Source organism: Musa acuminata, chromosome BXJ2-10 (assembly GCF_036884655.1).
Source record: "Musa acuminata AAA Group cultivar baxijiao chromosome BXJ2-10, Cavendish_Baxijiao_AAA, whole genome shotgun sequence".
NCBI classification, from domain to species: domain Eukaryota; kingdom Viridiplantae; phylum Streptophyta; class Magnoliopsida; order Zingiberales; family Musaceae; genus Musa; species Musa acuminata.
The window spans coordinates 22,583,736-22,598,572 of NC_088347.1; the positions used below are offsets into that span (position 1 = coordinate 22,583,736).

Consider the following 14,837-nt stretch of genomic DNA (forward strand, 5'->3'; position numbering starts at 1 on the left):
TATTTATTGTAAGAAATTATCCTAATGACAGAGGAGTCTTATGTGCACATTAAATAATAAAATAAAAAAGAATATTGTGTTGTTGGATATTTTAGATATTTTAAATTTTATAATTCATTTAAATACGTATAGTGATTCATAAGTATTTTGTATGTAATTATTTAGATATACAGATATACTCTATTAAAAATTAGAATGGCAAAAAGATGGACAAGTGTATGATGCAGTTGGCGTCCACGTGGCAGGATTGAGATCAACAGCTGCTCCGTCTTCCACATCCCACATCCACATCCCAGTATCCCCTCCCCGCCTCTTCAAGTTGAGTGCGACAAAGGAGAGCGGAGAGCAGAATCGTCCTTCCCCTCGATCCATCACATTAGATTGACGAAGAGGAGGAAGAATAACGAAAGAGACGCGACACGAGATCTCCGATGGCATCGAGGCTCGGCTCTCTCCCTCCACAGCTCGCCTCTACGTCTCTCCATCACCACCGGCACCATCTCCGCCCCCCGCAGTGCTCCGGGCAGGCTTCCCTCTCCTGGCGCCGCGCGGTAGCGCCAGCGCAGCTCGATCTCATCTCTGTTTCTACATCTCCGGGCAAGATACCGAAACCCTTCTCCTCTGTAACGTATCTATCATCGTTTGGGTTGCTAAATATCCCGAGGGAACGATGAGAATTTCCGGCTATCGTCTGTTTCCATTCACCGGTTGAAGTATGTTTGCCTCGATGTAAATGCTTTTTATATAATGCTATGAAGCATAGCTTTGTAGGACGGGAGTCCCATTGAAAATCGTGGGAGATTTTGTTGGAGATCAAATTAAACTTTAATTAGGTATGTATGCACTGTTGGAGTTTGAATTTTATTAGTTAGAAGTTGATCAAGATGTGAATACTACTTTTGATTTGATAAGTAGAGTTGAGGAGTGAAGTTTGAGTATGAGATAAAGTTGTTTTCACAGATTCAGAGTACTACTGATGCAGGGAATGAATGCTTATATTGGTGAAATGGTGAGAGTGAAGAATTTTTAGTTTGCGTGTCTATTCTTCTCTCTTTTATTATATTTCTTCTTTGTGAATTATTTGAGCCTACCACCTCCCATGGGGATCTGTTTTCTCTTTCCTTTGTGTTTTTAACCTAGTCATATGATTTTCCCATTACAGATTTAATCTCAACTGACTTGTTTCGCATTGTAAAATATGTCAAACCATCTTAGATGGCTTTATGAAAGTATATGTTGATACTAAAGTCTGAAAAGGAAGGATGAAGGTTTTCTTTATGAAAAGATCAGAGAAATATATCAAGTGGACATGACAATCACTAGAGACTGACTGGTGAAAGAAAAATGAGAGCATGGAAATAGTGTGAAAGGTGCAACAGAAACTAGGGTTTGTCCTTGGCAACCCAATTTTGTGCTCATGGTTAAGAACACAGTAGTTAAAAGTTCAAACTTAAAACTTAAAGCCAACTAATGCAGGAGCTAATGTAGGACAAGTGACATCATTGAGCTGCATCTTTGTTCGATTGGTAAAGTTGCAACTTCCAACATAATGAATGTGTATAAGAATGAAATATAAATATCAACAATATATTTCTGTTTTCCAGGCATTCTTCTTCAATCTGCACTCAATCTAATTAATTGGTTTAGCAAACTTCTTGAATAAAGCTTGTGTCCAAGTTTATGGTACTAAACTTGGTGGATATTTTTTTTAATGCTTTATATGTAAATTTAGACTGGCAGGATAATGCTTAAGCTTACTTTGCATGTCAATATGTGAAATTTGTGGTGTAATATATATATTTTTTACTTTTACATTCATCTTTCTTAAATGCATATTTTTCTTTTTCTGATATTATTTTCATCCTTTTCTTGTTCATTTAATTAATTCAGGCAGATGTTTTGCACCACTGCTGGTTAAATGTAATGCTCAGACAGCTGTTGCGACAAGCCTGTCACAGGGAACTCCTGTTAGACCAACGAGCATACTGGTGGTTGGGGCTACTGGAACTCTGGGACGCCAGGTTGTTAGAAGGGCATTAGATGAAGGCTATGATGTTAGATGTCTTGTAAGACCTCGACCAGCTCCTGCAGACTTCCTGCGGGATTGGGGTGCTACAGTTGTCAATGTAAGACCTCGACTAGCTTTTCACAAATGACTGTTGCAGGGTTTTATAAAAGGTCACTAGATGTTGCTGCTAACTTTCTTTTGTTAGATGCATAATGCCTTGAAAATCCTATGACTTTTGGTTGTATAACTCATGCATGATGCTTTGATGGCATTCTGGCTTCTTCTAGATGTGAATATCCATGTTGACGGACTTCTTGCTATATGTTTGACCTAATTATGAACTATTTCACAGTCAGGCATACCTGGACAGGAGATTTTATACTCAGGACAACACTCATTTTGATGTCACATGTTAAAATTTATACATTCTTTTGTTTCTTTGTTAATTTCATCGGATATATCTAATTATTGATACAATTTATATTTGTCCGTGCTTACCTCTGTACTTAACCATGTTTGAACAGGGTGATCTCAGCAAACCAGAGACCATACCTGCAACTCTTGTTGGTGTCCACACGGTAATTGATTGTGCAACTGGACGCCCAGAAGAGCCTATCAGCACAGTATGTTGTTTATAGTTATCTTTTTTCTTGGAATCTATTCTATAACATTAAGAATGAACCTGATTATAAGAATATTGGTACATGTATGAGGGCACCACAAATTGACATCATAGGTATTGGTCACCAGTTTCCTTTATTATTCTTTGTTACATTTATATTTGGAAGTCATTATAATAAATTTATATTTTCAATGTCTCACTACTATTATCATTATCTGGACTTTAATAGGTGGAAGCCATTTAAATAGAAAATAACAAAGAAATGGTTATAACTGAATTTCTAGTACCTTGTTTAAGTTTGAGGTGTGGATTCTTATTAAGAACCTGCAAATGGCCTTACAGGCAAGAATTTCCATGTCAATTAGGTTTGAAAGAACCGTGCCACAAAGTTATCGGCATGTCCAACCCATGCTGTAAGTGCCATCATATGGCTAGGTCAATTGCTTTGTACCAACCAACATGGAAGTGTGCCAACATGGAATCTTACTATGCCAAAAACTTACTGACATGCCTTGTACCACACACATGATAATCTTTTGTTCTCCATTTAGATAGTCGAGGGAAAATATTTGCCTTACAAGGGAAACATTTCCATATTTTTGGCATCCATTTGTTGTAACCCTGTTTGTACTTAAATAGTATTGCTCTTTCGCTATTTCCTTTAAGTCACTGTATAATCTCTGATAGGCACTTCAATTGCATAGCTTATGCTGTTTTGCATAATCCAATAACCTGTTCACATATTTCTAAATTTGTATACTTGGTTTGTTGTTATACCTAGGTTTAATGTCTTTTTTACTTATGTAGAGCAATAAGTTTAATGTACATTAATGTACATTGGTGTCTATTCAGAGTAACGTATATAACCTGACCTGTTGGACATAGATGATAACCAGGAAATTTGCACTTTCTTCTTATATTTGTTATTGACAATTGACATTATGATTGTATGATTGGGCCCATCTAATTATTTCATTCTCATTAGGTAGATTGGGAAGGAAAAGTTGCTCTAATCCAGTGTGCAAAAGCCATGGGCATTCAGAAGTATGTATTCTATTCTATCCACAATTGTGATAAGCATCCTGAGGTACCTTTGATGGAAATCAAGCATTGTACTGAGAAATTTCTTCAGGATTCTGGTCTAAACTACCTTATAATTCGATTATGTGGCTTCATGCAGGTATTTTCTTAACAAATACAATTTTTATTATGAGTGTGTTCTCCACTAAGAACTCCAGTAACATTTTTCTTGGATAAGTCAAAATTAGTTTGCTAGATGAGGATCTTAAAATTGGACTTCTCTGTTCTTAGGTTATATTAAATATATAAAAAAATCAATTTTCAACAAAGTTCCTGTCATTAAGATTTAAACTATGCTGATATCTTGAAGATTTTTGTGTACCTTCACAAAAATAGACATAGTATATATATCTTTTGTAGTGCTACACATCTGTTATAGCATCAACATTCGGAAGATAAATCTTTCGCTTGATTGTACCTACCTTTTTAAAATATCATCTTTTACAATATAGTTTCATGTGTTTGTTACTGCTGTCCTTATTGTTCCATATGAATAGCAAATGAGGAGCTACTAGTACATTATTGTATAACCGGAAATCAATATATGGACAAAATGATACTCTTACCATGAAATCTAAATCTCACCAGTGAGAATAGCAAACTATGGAAATTTCAGGATACTTAAATGTGTTAACTCCACTTTCAAGGTCAATGAACCTGTTGTTAATGCACAGCCATGCCTATTTTGTCTTTCTTTGCTTTGTTTTGTTTGAAGTTGCTATATTTTTTAACTGACCTATTCCTCAATGTGATAGGGCCTTATCGGGCAGTATGCTGTTCCAATACTAGAAGAGAAGTCAGTCTGGGGAACTGATGCTCCAACTCGAATAGCTTACATGGACACCCAAGTAAGATATAAGTTCTTTGTTGATACATTTAGTCTATCTTCTTTGGCAAAATTAAGTTATTACTGGTGTGCCAAGATCTTTAATAGTTTTCAACTTCTGTTTGCAGTGTATTGATAACAGTTTTGCTCTCATTACAGGATATATCTCGGCTGACATTTATAGCTATGCGTAATGAGAAGATAAATAAGGAACTTCTAACTTTTGCAGGACCTCGTGCATGGACAACTCAAGAGGTTGGTTTCGAATTTTCATGAGATTTGCTTAGTTAATTGTTGGATTCAAGGATTGTTGTTTTTCTATATGGGAGAATGCAGGGACCTTTCTGGAATAACATTTTTGCACCTTGTAGCTGACATGCTTATTTGCTGGCAACCACAGGCCAAAATTTCGCTTGTATGTTGACATATCAACATATTGTTGTGCCTGCAAGCGCAAGCCAAAATTTGGCCATGTCACATGTCTGCACCTTAGTCATGGATAGATATGAAGGGTGCCAATAGCTTCTTTTGGCATGGTACACTTAAACCCTTACCATATGTTGACACCTTTGGGACAGGGGTATGGCACGTGGTAATAGACATAATAAACCTTGGTTAGAGAACAACAACAACAACAACAAAGCTATAAATATTTGATCAGACTAATTTATTATAATGAGATTTTATGTTCTTATCTTATATGAAAAATGTCTTTATGGGGGTGGGACCAAAATCAAAAGCATAAAAGTCAGTTATATACGTCAGGCCTGCAGAGGATTGACTCTCCACTGGGGTATTGGTTGGTCGTGCAGAAAACAAGTGCATGCCTCTGAGGGTATACAATGGTGTCCTCTAAATGTGTTGGAGTATTGCAAAGGGCATTGCAAAAGGCAAAAAGGGTAACAGAGAAATGGACACTGTAAAACTTTCTAGGTAGAATGTTGTTTAGATCATTGAAGGAAGACTAGTTTGTCGTCTTTAAAGTTTGAGGTGATTTCATACCCTTTCAAAGACATGAAATTGCATGAGTTGCAGGCATAATGAATACTTCTCTGAAGTTAATAAGTTTTATATATATTCAGTTCTTTCACATTCGCCATGTACAATTTCAAATTGGAAGGATGTTTATGAAATTTATTAACTTTTGAGGTTACTCTGTGATATTCTGAAGGGTATTCATGAAAGTTTGCTAACTATAGAGGTGTGTCTATGCTTTATAGGGGTTTCTATGATATTATGAGTGTGAGGAAGGACACATGGAATTCTGCCTTGAAAGTTGTATATTATGAAATTGTGAATCCAGAGAAATTCCATCAGGGCTTTTGATGAGGAACTTTTGTTCAGCATTAAATATTTTCATTTTTATATATTTAATGTACTTGATAATGTTACTTTTGGATGTGACAAAAGCAAACACATGAACATAAATCTTGTGACTCATCAAGTTGCAGTGCAACTTCTCTATCGGTTCATGTCGAAGATTAAGTCGGCTGTCAAGCCACTTCAGAGTTCTGATCAGAAAACATTACTTTTGGTAAATTGACATCTGAGTACTAGTACAGAACTCTTGGCCTAGGATATCATTATCATGGTAATCTTGCCTCTCAAGTATCAATAACACTTTTCTTGTCTGCATGTTTATTCAGAAGTTGAAGCATCAAAGCTCAAGCTCAATCTTGTTTTCTTTTGTAGCTGAAATTATGAACTGAGTTTAATAAGATAATGTTCAGAGGGAGCAATCTATGGTTTTCCTCAGTTTTAGAATTATCTATTGTTCTAGGTGATTACCTTGTGCGAGAGACTCGCAGGGCAAGATGCAAATGTTACCACTGTCCCTGTCTCGATCCTCAAGTTCACTCGGCAGCTGACTCGACTTTTCCAATGGACCAATGATGTAGCTGACAGATTGGCATTCTCAGAGGTAATTCTCTATATTTAACATAGATTTTATTAAATGCGAAACTATTTTTTATCATATGAAGAATCTTTTTATCAAGACGCAACAATTGAGTATCGACCCATGGTTCTATTTACAAGTAGTTTGATGTACAATTGTGAATTTAAGATATCATAGATGTTTGTAATGGATCATAACTAATTTCTACTAACCGTATGTATAGGTCCTCTCCAGCGACATAGTTTTCTCGGTTCCGATGACGGAGACGTATGACCTCCTTGGTGTGGATCAGAAAGACATTGTGACGCTAGAGAGGTACTTGCAAGACTACTTCACGAATATCTTGAAGAAACTGAAGGATCTTAAAGCACAATCAAAGCAAACAGACATATTTCTGTGATTACATGTTCTATCATTTTGAGGAAGAGATCACTGTATTCTTCAACCCACATTAGATTCATTACCTTGAAGAATGTAAAGCTAATCTTGAGGCTTGTGAGCTCGTAACTATAAATACAGTTTGTCAGATGAAAACTTAGCCTTAAATGTCTATTGTTTTGATGGACTCGAGACTGGTAATGAACCGTTCCCGGTCTGGTCCTATACAAGGCTAGACCCGGCTCGATTGTATATGAGGCCTTGGACCGGGACGGGTCGGTTCAGTTGCAGACTCGGTCACTGGTCATGCAACCATGACATGTTCTACAAAGAAGGCGTGAGCATGTTAAGAAGCGTGACTCGCGTGTTCACCAGACTCCTAAACACCCTCCCGCTTCCGTCCTCCAATCCCTCGATGCGCTCCATCAGCTCTTCGAGCTTCTCCATTGCCACCATCTCCGCCTCCTCCAAGCCCTTCTTCGACGGCCTCTTCATCGCCCAGACCATCAAAGAACCCCAGCCAGACACTGACAGGAAAACTTCCGTCGACGTGGCCGCTGTTGCCGCTACCGCTTCTGCAACGATCCCGGCGATCTCCGAGTCCGGCCCGATTCCCGGTGCCAAGGTAGGGGATCTGGCGAGATCCTTGATGGATGAAGCGAGCCCGGCGATCTCTTTCTCCACCCGGCGGTGGGATCGGGCAGCGGATGCGAGCCGCACGGGGTCGCCGCGGCGAATGGCGGTGCGACCCTCAGAGAGGTGCTGCTTGAGGGCGATGGCGTCGGAGAGGAAGGAGCCGTGGGCGTCGGCGAGGCGGAGGAAGTCGTCGAAGAGGCGGTCGGCCCAGGCGGGACGGCGGCGAAGGGTGTCCCGGGTCCGGGGAAGGTGGAGGAGATCGTCAAGGGCAGCGAGGAGGCGGTTGATCCGGGCAAACCCATCGCGGCGTGGGGAGGAGCGGAGGGAGCGGATCTCGTCCAGGAGTGGGGAGAGGACGGGGCAAGGCAGGCTGGTGGAGCGCATATGGTGGGGCGCGTCGCGGCGGCGGCAAGGGTTGGCGCCAGGGCTAAGGCTCGACAGGGAGAAGGAGAAGCGGAATCCGAAGACCATGAGGTATGCTTTTCTCCCCCGGCTTCTCGTTCCTTTAGTGATCTTATCAGTAGTAAAATGGCGAGTGACGGGACTCGGATGGCGAAGCGGGAGTAATGGAAGGAGCGTTTTAAAAGGGTGCCTTGAGAGAGAGACAGAAGCGGTGGTGGCATCTCGGGCCAATAAGGTTCCCTTTATAATAATAATAATAATAATAATAATAATATTATTATTATATGCTAAAACAATTATATGAAATTTAAAATATTAAACCTTATAAAAAAAAATAGTGTTTAGAGTGATCGGTAAAAAGAGAGAGGAGATAGGACCATAGATAGGGAGTGCATCGCAGGCAAGAGGACTAGTGCTTGAGCATTATAACATTATTTTCTTTGCTCGTACAAGCATAGATGTTTTCGTGATGATAATTATATGGGTATTGGTCTATTCTAAGAAGTTGGATGTAGAAAATAACCAATGACTTTTAAGAAAGCAAAAATATTAACCCAGCAAAACAGTGTCAGCAGTATGTTATTAACCTTATATTGAGCCCCCGTAATTAATCAATTATTCTCGAGTGTTATTGTTTAATAATTTTCCCTGATTTTTAATCTACCGCCGACGTACTTTTTATTTTCTTTCCGTTGAGTGACGCGACGGTTCATCGAACCGCACGAGGACCCACGGACAGAGGGGCGACGGATGATGGAATGGAGACATTCATCGAACCGCCCGAGAACCCACGTGCATGAGGTGACGAACGAAAACAGAAACGGCCACATCAAGTCTGTTACCACTAAGCTGTGAACACGTATCATCTTTTTTCTCTTGACCGCAAGCATTTATGGCACATCAATCAGATCGATCCTCCCTTTGTGTCTATGTTCTATGCATTAAACCAACCAACCTGACATCACATGTAGGTTCTTCGGCCTTTATCTCTCGGGATGGGTATCGGGTGGCTACATATTTGATTATGTTTCTTTTGGTCTTTGACTTGGTATGAGTTAAAGAGCCAGAGAAATTTAGGGTGCAAACTGCAGTGTCTGCTGTCTGTTCTTTTAGTAAACTATGAAGTCAAAATAATTTTACACAAGTATATGACTTGTGTAAAATTATTTTGAACAACCTTTTTTCAAGGAACCATTGCAAGAATTAGAGACAACAATGAAATTAAGGGGCAATTTCAACATTGGAAAGACTAAATGCTTTATGTTGGTGCCAAGATAAGATGGCAAGTTGAAATCCTTCCTATACAACTGAAAGTCATTAAGAATGTGGTTAATAGAAGCTATCTATCACTCCTTTATTCAATCTTATTTCTTGTAATATTTTATGGGGTTTGACTGATTCTTATTTGGTTCCTCCATCCTGTAGAAAGCAACTAAAATCCACTAAACAAATCTGCTTATAACTAGTGTTTGTGGTACTGTGTTCAACAGCATGATCAAAGAGTGTGATGTAATGATATATAGTCATCAATCTACCTTTCCAAAATTATCAGACTGAGGCTGCCATTGCCAAAACAAGATGTGCAGATCAACCCCTCTACTTGCTTGCCACAGAGTGGAGAATGATCAGGAAGAACAGAGTTTGAATAGCAATTTCATTCATCAATTAGAAGCAAATAAAACTGAACATTTTTGAAGTGAGAAAGAAAGAAAACATTAAATCAGAAGAGAATCCTCATTCTATGTTCAAGAATGTCTACTACAAACACCCAAAAGATTTCTCAAATTGGGTATATCTAAACTACATAAACTCTTTGAATATTACTACCAAGATTTTGATACATTTTGACAATCATATTCCATATATTATGCCAAGCTGATATAGGCATTTGGCTAAAAGAAACTTATAATCAAACTCGACTGAATTTTCAGTGTTTCTAAATATACCATACACCAGATGTGTGTCAACTCTTTGCATGAGATATTGTTGTCTGAACTACCGAAAAGAAATAAATGCTCTTTGAACACAGATATAAGGAAGCAATGAAAGCTCTTTGGCTGCAATATTCGAAAATCCTTTGCACAAGAATGAGTTTGTCAATGCAAGACCGAACCCTGTGGTGTTACATTGACAAGGGGAGGAGCATTTTACGTTTGCTCTTCCTGTTTTGTCTTATTTGCTTTGTTACTTTCATGCACACAAGAACAACTGCAGTAACGCACATCAAAAGAAAAGCAAGCTTCATATACCTGAAGTACAAAGCAACACCTGCGAAGACAAGGAGAGCAAACATCAACATCTCCCATATCACAAATACTGCATCGACCCTGCATCCATACGACGGAAACTGAGTGGATCAGATTGGAAATGCTCTAAGAATGTAAGTGTATACTGAGTTAAAACTTGATTTATGAATTTCTATAGCATTTCAATACTCCAATAATTGACGCTACAAAGATCAGAGAGAGAATGATTAGCTGGTTTTGGTAAACGACACGACAACCTTGTTTGAAATTAGAACAGTCACAGGCTCATAGCCTCATCAATACTCCTTATTAACATCATTATGTTTGAGAATAAACATTGGTAAAAAGAAACATCACCTATAAATTGGAAAACATAATTCTAATTTTAATTGGCATTATCTGTTTAGAGCTACCTGATTAAAGATGGTTTATTTGATAGAATTAGTCAAAATGGATAAGAAGATATTACCACTGAGAAAAATGGCTGAAGTAGCTGAAGAAATACATGCCACATGGAAGACAACTTGGTGATTAGGCTAGGGAATCTCCACTGTTGTTAGAATATACTAAGGGTGGATTTGAGTGTTATCCCTTGTATTATAAATGTTGGAGGGCTGGGCATAAAAAAAAACAAAGAAGTCTTAAGTATCTGATAAGAAGAGAATAAGTCAGTACCAACTAATGAAATTCCTCCCTTGAATCCCTTCTTTCACTGACAGCGAACTATCAAAGAAGAAATGTTCTCGTGTATGTTGCACCAAAAGTGGACTAACACTCATAAGTGGAGTTACAAAAATATAGATAAGTGGACTTTGATGGAGAGAGCTCCAAAGTCATTTACCAAAAAGCAGAGGGAAACATAATTAATTTGTTCAACTTTGGTGAACTTCACCTTCTGATTTTCAAATAATTAAACTATCACAACCCAACCAAATGGAAAACCAACTGATAACCAGATGAGCCTAGAGCCACATAACCTAAAATATTTAAACTCAAGTTAATGATGATTAGTATATCTAACTTTGTAAACCAACACATCAATTCTGCCACTTTTGGTGTGGTTTGGTACTGATTGACAGTTGAAGTGATACAATTCCAATATGTATTGACGAACTAACATTTGGTATGAATCAACACAGTTGAGACCAGAAGAAAGGGGAAGAGAAGATGGGAGGAGGATGAGGAAGCAAAGGAGGTGTATCAAAAAAGGTGTAAGTGATGACCCTTGTGAGGAGGAAAAGAAGGCAGCTATACCAAGCAGCAAGTTCGGTTTCTACACTAGGTGTGAGAAAAAGGAAATTCTATCCAAATTACTTTGGATCGGTAATCAATTTGAACTTGAGGTTCAATCAAATATATTATCATTTTAGTCAACTTTCTTTTCTATAAAATAATTTTAGTATTTTGGAGGTGGCTTTTGTAGATATCATAAGTTGTTGTCACATAACTCATCTTCTACATTTCTATTTTAGTCTCATAAATTGCTCAAGGAGAAAATAAATGGAGCCAATGAAAAATAAAGAAAAAAAATCAAAATTTGTGTTTAATTGAAGATTACACAGAATGATTAACCCTAAAAGAAAAAAAGTTTGGACTGAGGCCTTTTTGCCTACAAATGTGTGTGGAATGAGGCCTTGCTGTTCTATATTTTCTCCTCATCCATAATCCACCGAAACCATACAATACTAATAACCTGATGCTATTATAGTTGTCAACAGGTGGAAACATAAGGTTCAACCTCATATTTAACTAAAGTTATTTGAGAAGGGTAGCATCAGTGTCTTTCTCTCTTCTTAAGACAATTATGCATTGTATTTTCATTGTTGAAATATTTTTTTCCGCAAATTGAATGTGTTTTACCCCATCCTCCCCTCTATTTGTCTTTTTCTTCACCCACTTTATCTTTGATTTCTTAAGCCTTAGCACCCTTGAAGTTGTTTACGTTAAATCCTTTCCTACTTGATCCCCTTTACAAAGTGTAATACTAAGTCTGCTTTGGTAAACCTGATGAGAAGATTGACCCATTAGTTTGATAAGCTTATAACCACATGGTCCAACACACTCAAAACCAACACATCCACCCTATAAACCATCCTTAACTTCCAACACATCAAGCCCTATAAAGCAACACATCCACCCTTAACTTCCAACATGGGATCTCAAAGGTTGGACTTTCTCATGTATCCTAGAATCAACCCATAATAGACAATATGTGAGGCCCAACTTAGAGGTAGTTTCATGTTATGATATGCCTCTAGCTTATCAACAAGTAGTCCTTTACTATTTGGTGCATCTCACTGTATAGAACTAAGTTAATTTCAATACAAATTATAATCACGACTCAGTCTGGAACATCAACCAAAATACTAGAACTCAAACTGATGATAGTAGCTTATCTAGCCCTATAAATCAACACATCTGTCCTCCCACATTCAATATATGAGAAACTAGGACAACCTGATGAAGAAAAAAACAAGATATGTTAATATGAGTTATTTAAAACATCTTCATTTGTATTGCAAGTTTTCAACAACTATAGCATTTTGAGAATCGTAGAATTATACTTCTAAAACATTACAATATCATCATGTCTGTTGGAATTCAAAGGATATTTAAGTTGGTATTATACTAATCAGGAGAGTGTTAGTTAAAGAAGGATGAGTACCAAGGTGACTACCAGGAAAATGAGAATTTGAATCAAAAGCCTATGAAATGAAGAATTTGTTGTAAGCTGGTGTAAAAGGTTACCTTTAGCCTAGTATTTGGACTCTATTGCTCAAGAGGATGTTTTGTGTTTTAAATGTTGAAGGGTCTTTTGTGTTTTAAAGGCCTAGTACATTGACTGCATCATACTAATTGTGCCACATAGATGCCATATATATGTTTGAGGGGTAGTATTAGATTTGCATCGGTATGTAACCTAGAGTCATCACTATATATAATTGATCACATAGGCATAGCATACTGCTCATGTCATTTGCTGTGCTGCATGAACAAGAAGCAGCATCCACTGTATCATAGAATGAAAAACATAGGTCTACCCCTCACTTCTCTCTCCACAGAAATAGGAAAGTTACAAGCAGTATTAAAGATGAGAAGGGTAAGAAAAGACACTGAAAAAATGAAAAGAGTTTACTTGTGCAATCCGTCATGAAAAAGACATCACTAGTGGTTCGCCATTCTCGTTTGCCCCAATTTCTAACAAATAAACAATTTCAAAAAATACCTTCCACAAAATCTAAGTTTAAGACTTCATGGATTCTTAAACTTAGATTTTTTCAATATAAAACTCTATGATAGTCAAAAACAAAATAAGTTTCTTAAATGGGCAGGATAATTTTTCAATGGCCATGATGGAATCCAAACTTCACTGAATCAAATAGTTCTAGGACTTCAAGCTTTAAAAAAGAAACTAAAAAAATTGTCTAATAGCAAAACAAATACGACTAATCTTCCACTAACAATTGCTAATTTTGGCTCCTCTATCAACCACACAATCCTGATTCAATTCTCCTATAATTTTTGGTTTGCTAAAAAGCCTGACTTCAAGGGGCTTGTCAAGAAAGAAAATCAAATTATGTTTAAATGAAAGATAGGACTAATTTGATGAATGTTAGTGTTGTTGAACTTTCACCTTCACACTCGGATCTCCTCAACTATGTAAGACCCTCACGAAAGGGAACTTGTCATGCTTTGCTTCTTAAGCCTCCTCAAGCAATTCATGTTGCTATGCATCACCATAAAGGTGGGTCTGATCTGGTTTTACCTATCATCACAAACTAAACATCATAATTAAGTCCTTAATGGGTCTAAAAAGAAGTTTCCGTTCATGACTTATTCTCAGGTAGAATGTTATGGTACAAGTGCAACCTAGCATTGTGCCAATTACGGATTCTAAAAGTCTTATTGGCCGAGCGGTACCTGTGTTGGTCCTAAGAAACTTACAATTTGCCGAGGATAATCTTCTAGGCTATCATGTGCCGATTTCGAGGAAACCCAACATCTCGATTCAAAATACCGCATCAAAGTCATACTTCGTAAACAGAAGACAATCTAGATAACCAAACACGACTAGAGCAGAAGAATTCAGGAAATAATATGGCAATAAACCGCTAAAAATTACCGTGAGGAGGCATGGGGGGAGGTGGAGGAGAAGAAGGAGGCGGTGGCCCACTCGTGCTTGGATCGCATCTGGTATTCCCTCAGCTGCTCCGCGAGGTTCGATCTCGTTATCATCTTTCTCGATCTAAACAACACCAACACCAACAATAATAACCCGATCCCCTTTTTATCTTCCTTGTGACCCTTCAATCTCCGTCTTCAAAATAGAAATCGAGAGATCTTCTAATCCCTCAACCAACCCAACACCCGCGATCCGAGGAAATCCCCAAGTAGACCGATGACTCTCGATCCGATCGGATCTGCGCTTCGCCGCTTGCTCGCCACAAGTCGGCCGGGGATCGGAGAGGAGACGGCGGTTTTTTGGGGAGGGGGTGGGTGGGGGGGGGCGGAGGCAGGACGAGGGTCACGATTGCGACGGCCAACGCGTATCTCTTCGCCATCGGTTCATTTCGTTTTGACTGATCTCGTCGCCTGCTCACAGCTCATGCCAACATCATCGGGACGGATCCATCTATGCGAACCATAAGCTCCTTGGACGAGTAGGGCTTGAGATAGCGAATTCAAGTCCGACCGGCAGTGACGCGACCTGATTTGGTCCAATCTGGATTAATTTTGACCAG

At 38.4% G+C, this 14,837-nt stretch overlaps 3 protein-coding genes across 3 annotated transcripts; 1 reads left to right on the forward strand and 2 right to left on the reverse strand.

The window, feature by feature from the left end:
* The first annotated feature begins 290 nt into the window (after nucleotides 1-290).
* Nucleotides 291-6,979, forward strand: LOC135624514 (protein HIGH CHLOROPHYLL FLUORESCENCE PHENOTYPE 244, chloroplastic-like). The gene is made up of 8 exons (XM_065128212.1): nucleotides 291-597; nucleotides 1,891-2,126; nucleotides 2,533-2,631; nucleotides 3,616-3,810; nucleotides 4,466-4,558; nucleotides 4,696-4,791; nucleotides 6,317-6,457; nucleotides 6,657-6,979. Exons 1-8 carry the CDS (start codon nucleotides 432-434, stop codon nucleotides 6,831-6,833), a joined length of 1,203 nt encoding a protein of 400 aa, XP_064984284.1. The 5' UTR covers nucleotides 291-431; the 3' UTR covers nucleotides 6,834-6,979.
* Nucleotides 6,980-7,135: 156 nt separating this feature from the next.
* LOC135625667 (uncharacterized) lies at nucleotides 7,136-7,918 on the reverse strand. The gene has a single exon (XM_065130752.1). The coding sequence runs from the start codon at nucleotides 7,916-7,918 to the stop codon at nucleotides 7,136-7,138; it is 783 nt and encodes a 260-aa protein (XP_064986824.1).
* A 1,963-nt stretch (nucleotides 7,919-9,881) lies between these two features.
* On the reverse strand, nucleotides 9,882-14,464 carry LOC135624515 (uncharacterized). Its single transcript, XM_065128213.1, has 2 exons — nucleotides 14,219-14,464; nucleotides 9,882-10,176 (listed from the first exon to the last, which is right to left on the reverse strand). Exons 1-2 carry the CDS (start codon nucleotides 14,329-14,331, stop codon nucleotides 9,972-9,974), a joined length of 318 nt encoding a protein of 105 aa, XP_064984285.1. The 5' UTR covers nucleotides 14,332-14,464; the 3' UTR covers nucleotides 9,882-9,971.
* Between the last annotated feature and the right edge of the window lie 373 nt (nucleotides 14,465-14,837).

Bases quoted from the DNA above. Each gene is read 5' to 3' on its own strand.
- LOC135624514 (XM_065128212.1), top strand. From the start codon at position 432: ATGGCATCGAGGCTCGGCTCTCTCCCTCCACAGCTCGCCTCTACGTCT. The intron at 4,559-4,695 runs GTAAGATATAAG...CTCTCATTACAG, and splicing joins TAGCTTACATGGACACCCAA to GATATATCTCGGCTGACATT. The intron at 6,458-6,656 runs GTAATTCTCTAT...CCGTATGTATAG, and splicing joins ACAGATTGGCATTCTCAGAG to GTCCTCTCCAGCGACATAGT.
- LOC135625667 (XM_065130752.1), bottom strand. From the start codon at position 7,918: ATGGTCTTCGGATTCCGCTTCTCCTTCTCCCTGTCGAGCCTTAGCCCT.
- LOC135624515 (XM_065128213.1), bottom strand. From the start codon at position 14,331: ATGATAACGAGATCGAACCTCGCGGAGCAGCTGAGGGAATACCAGATG. The intron at 10,177-14,218 runs GTAATTTTTAGC...GTATGGATGCAG, and splicing joins TCCCCCCATGCCTCCTCACG to GGTCGATGCAGTATTTGTGA.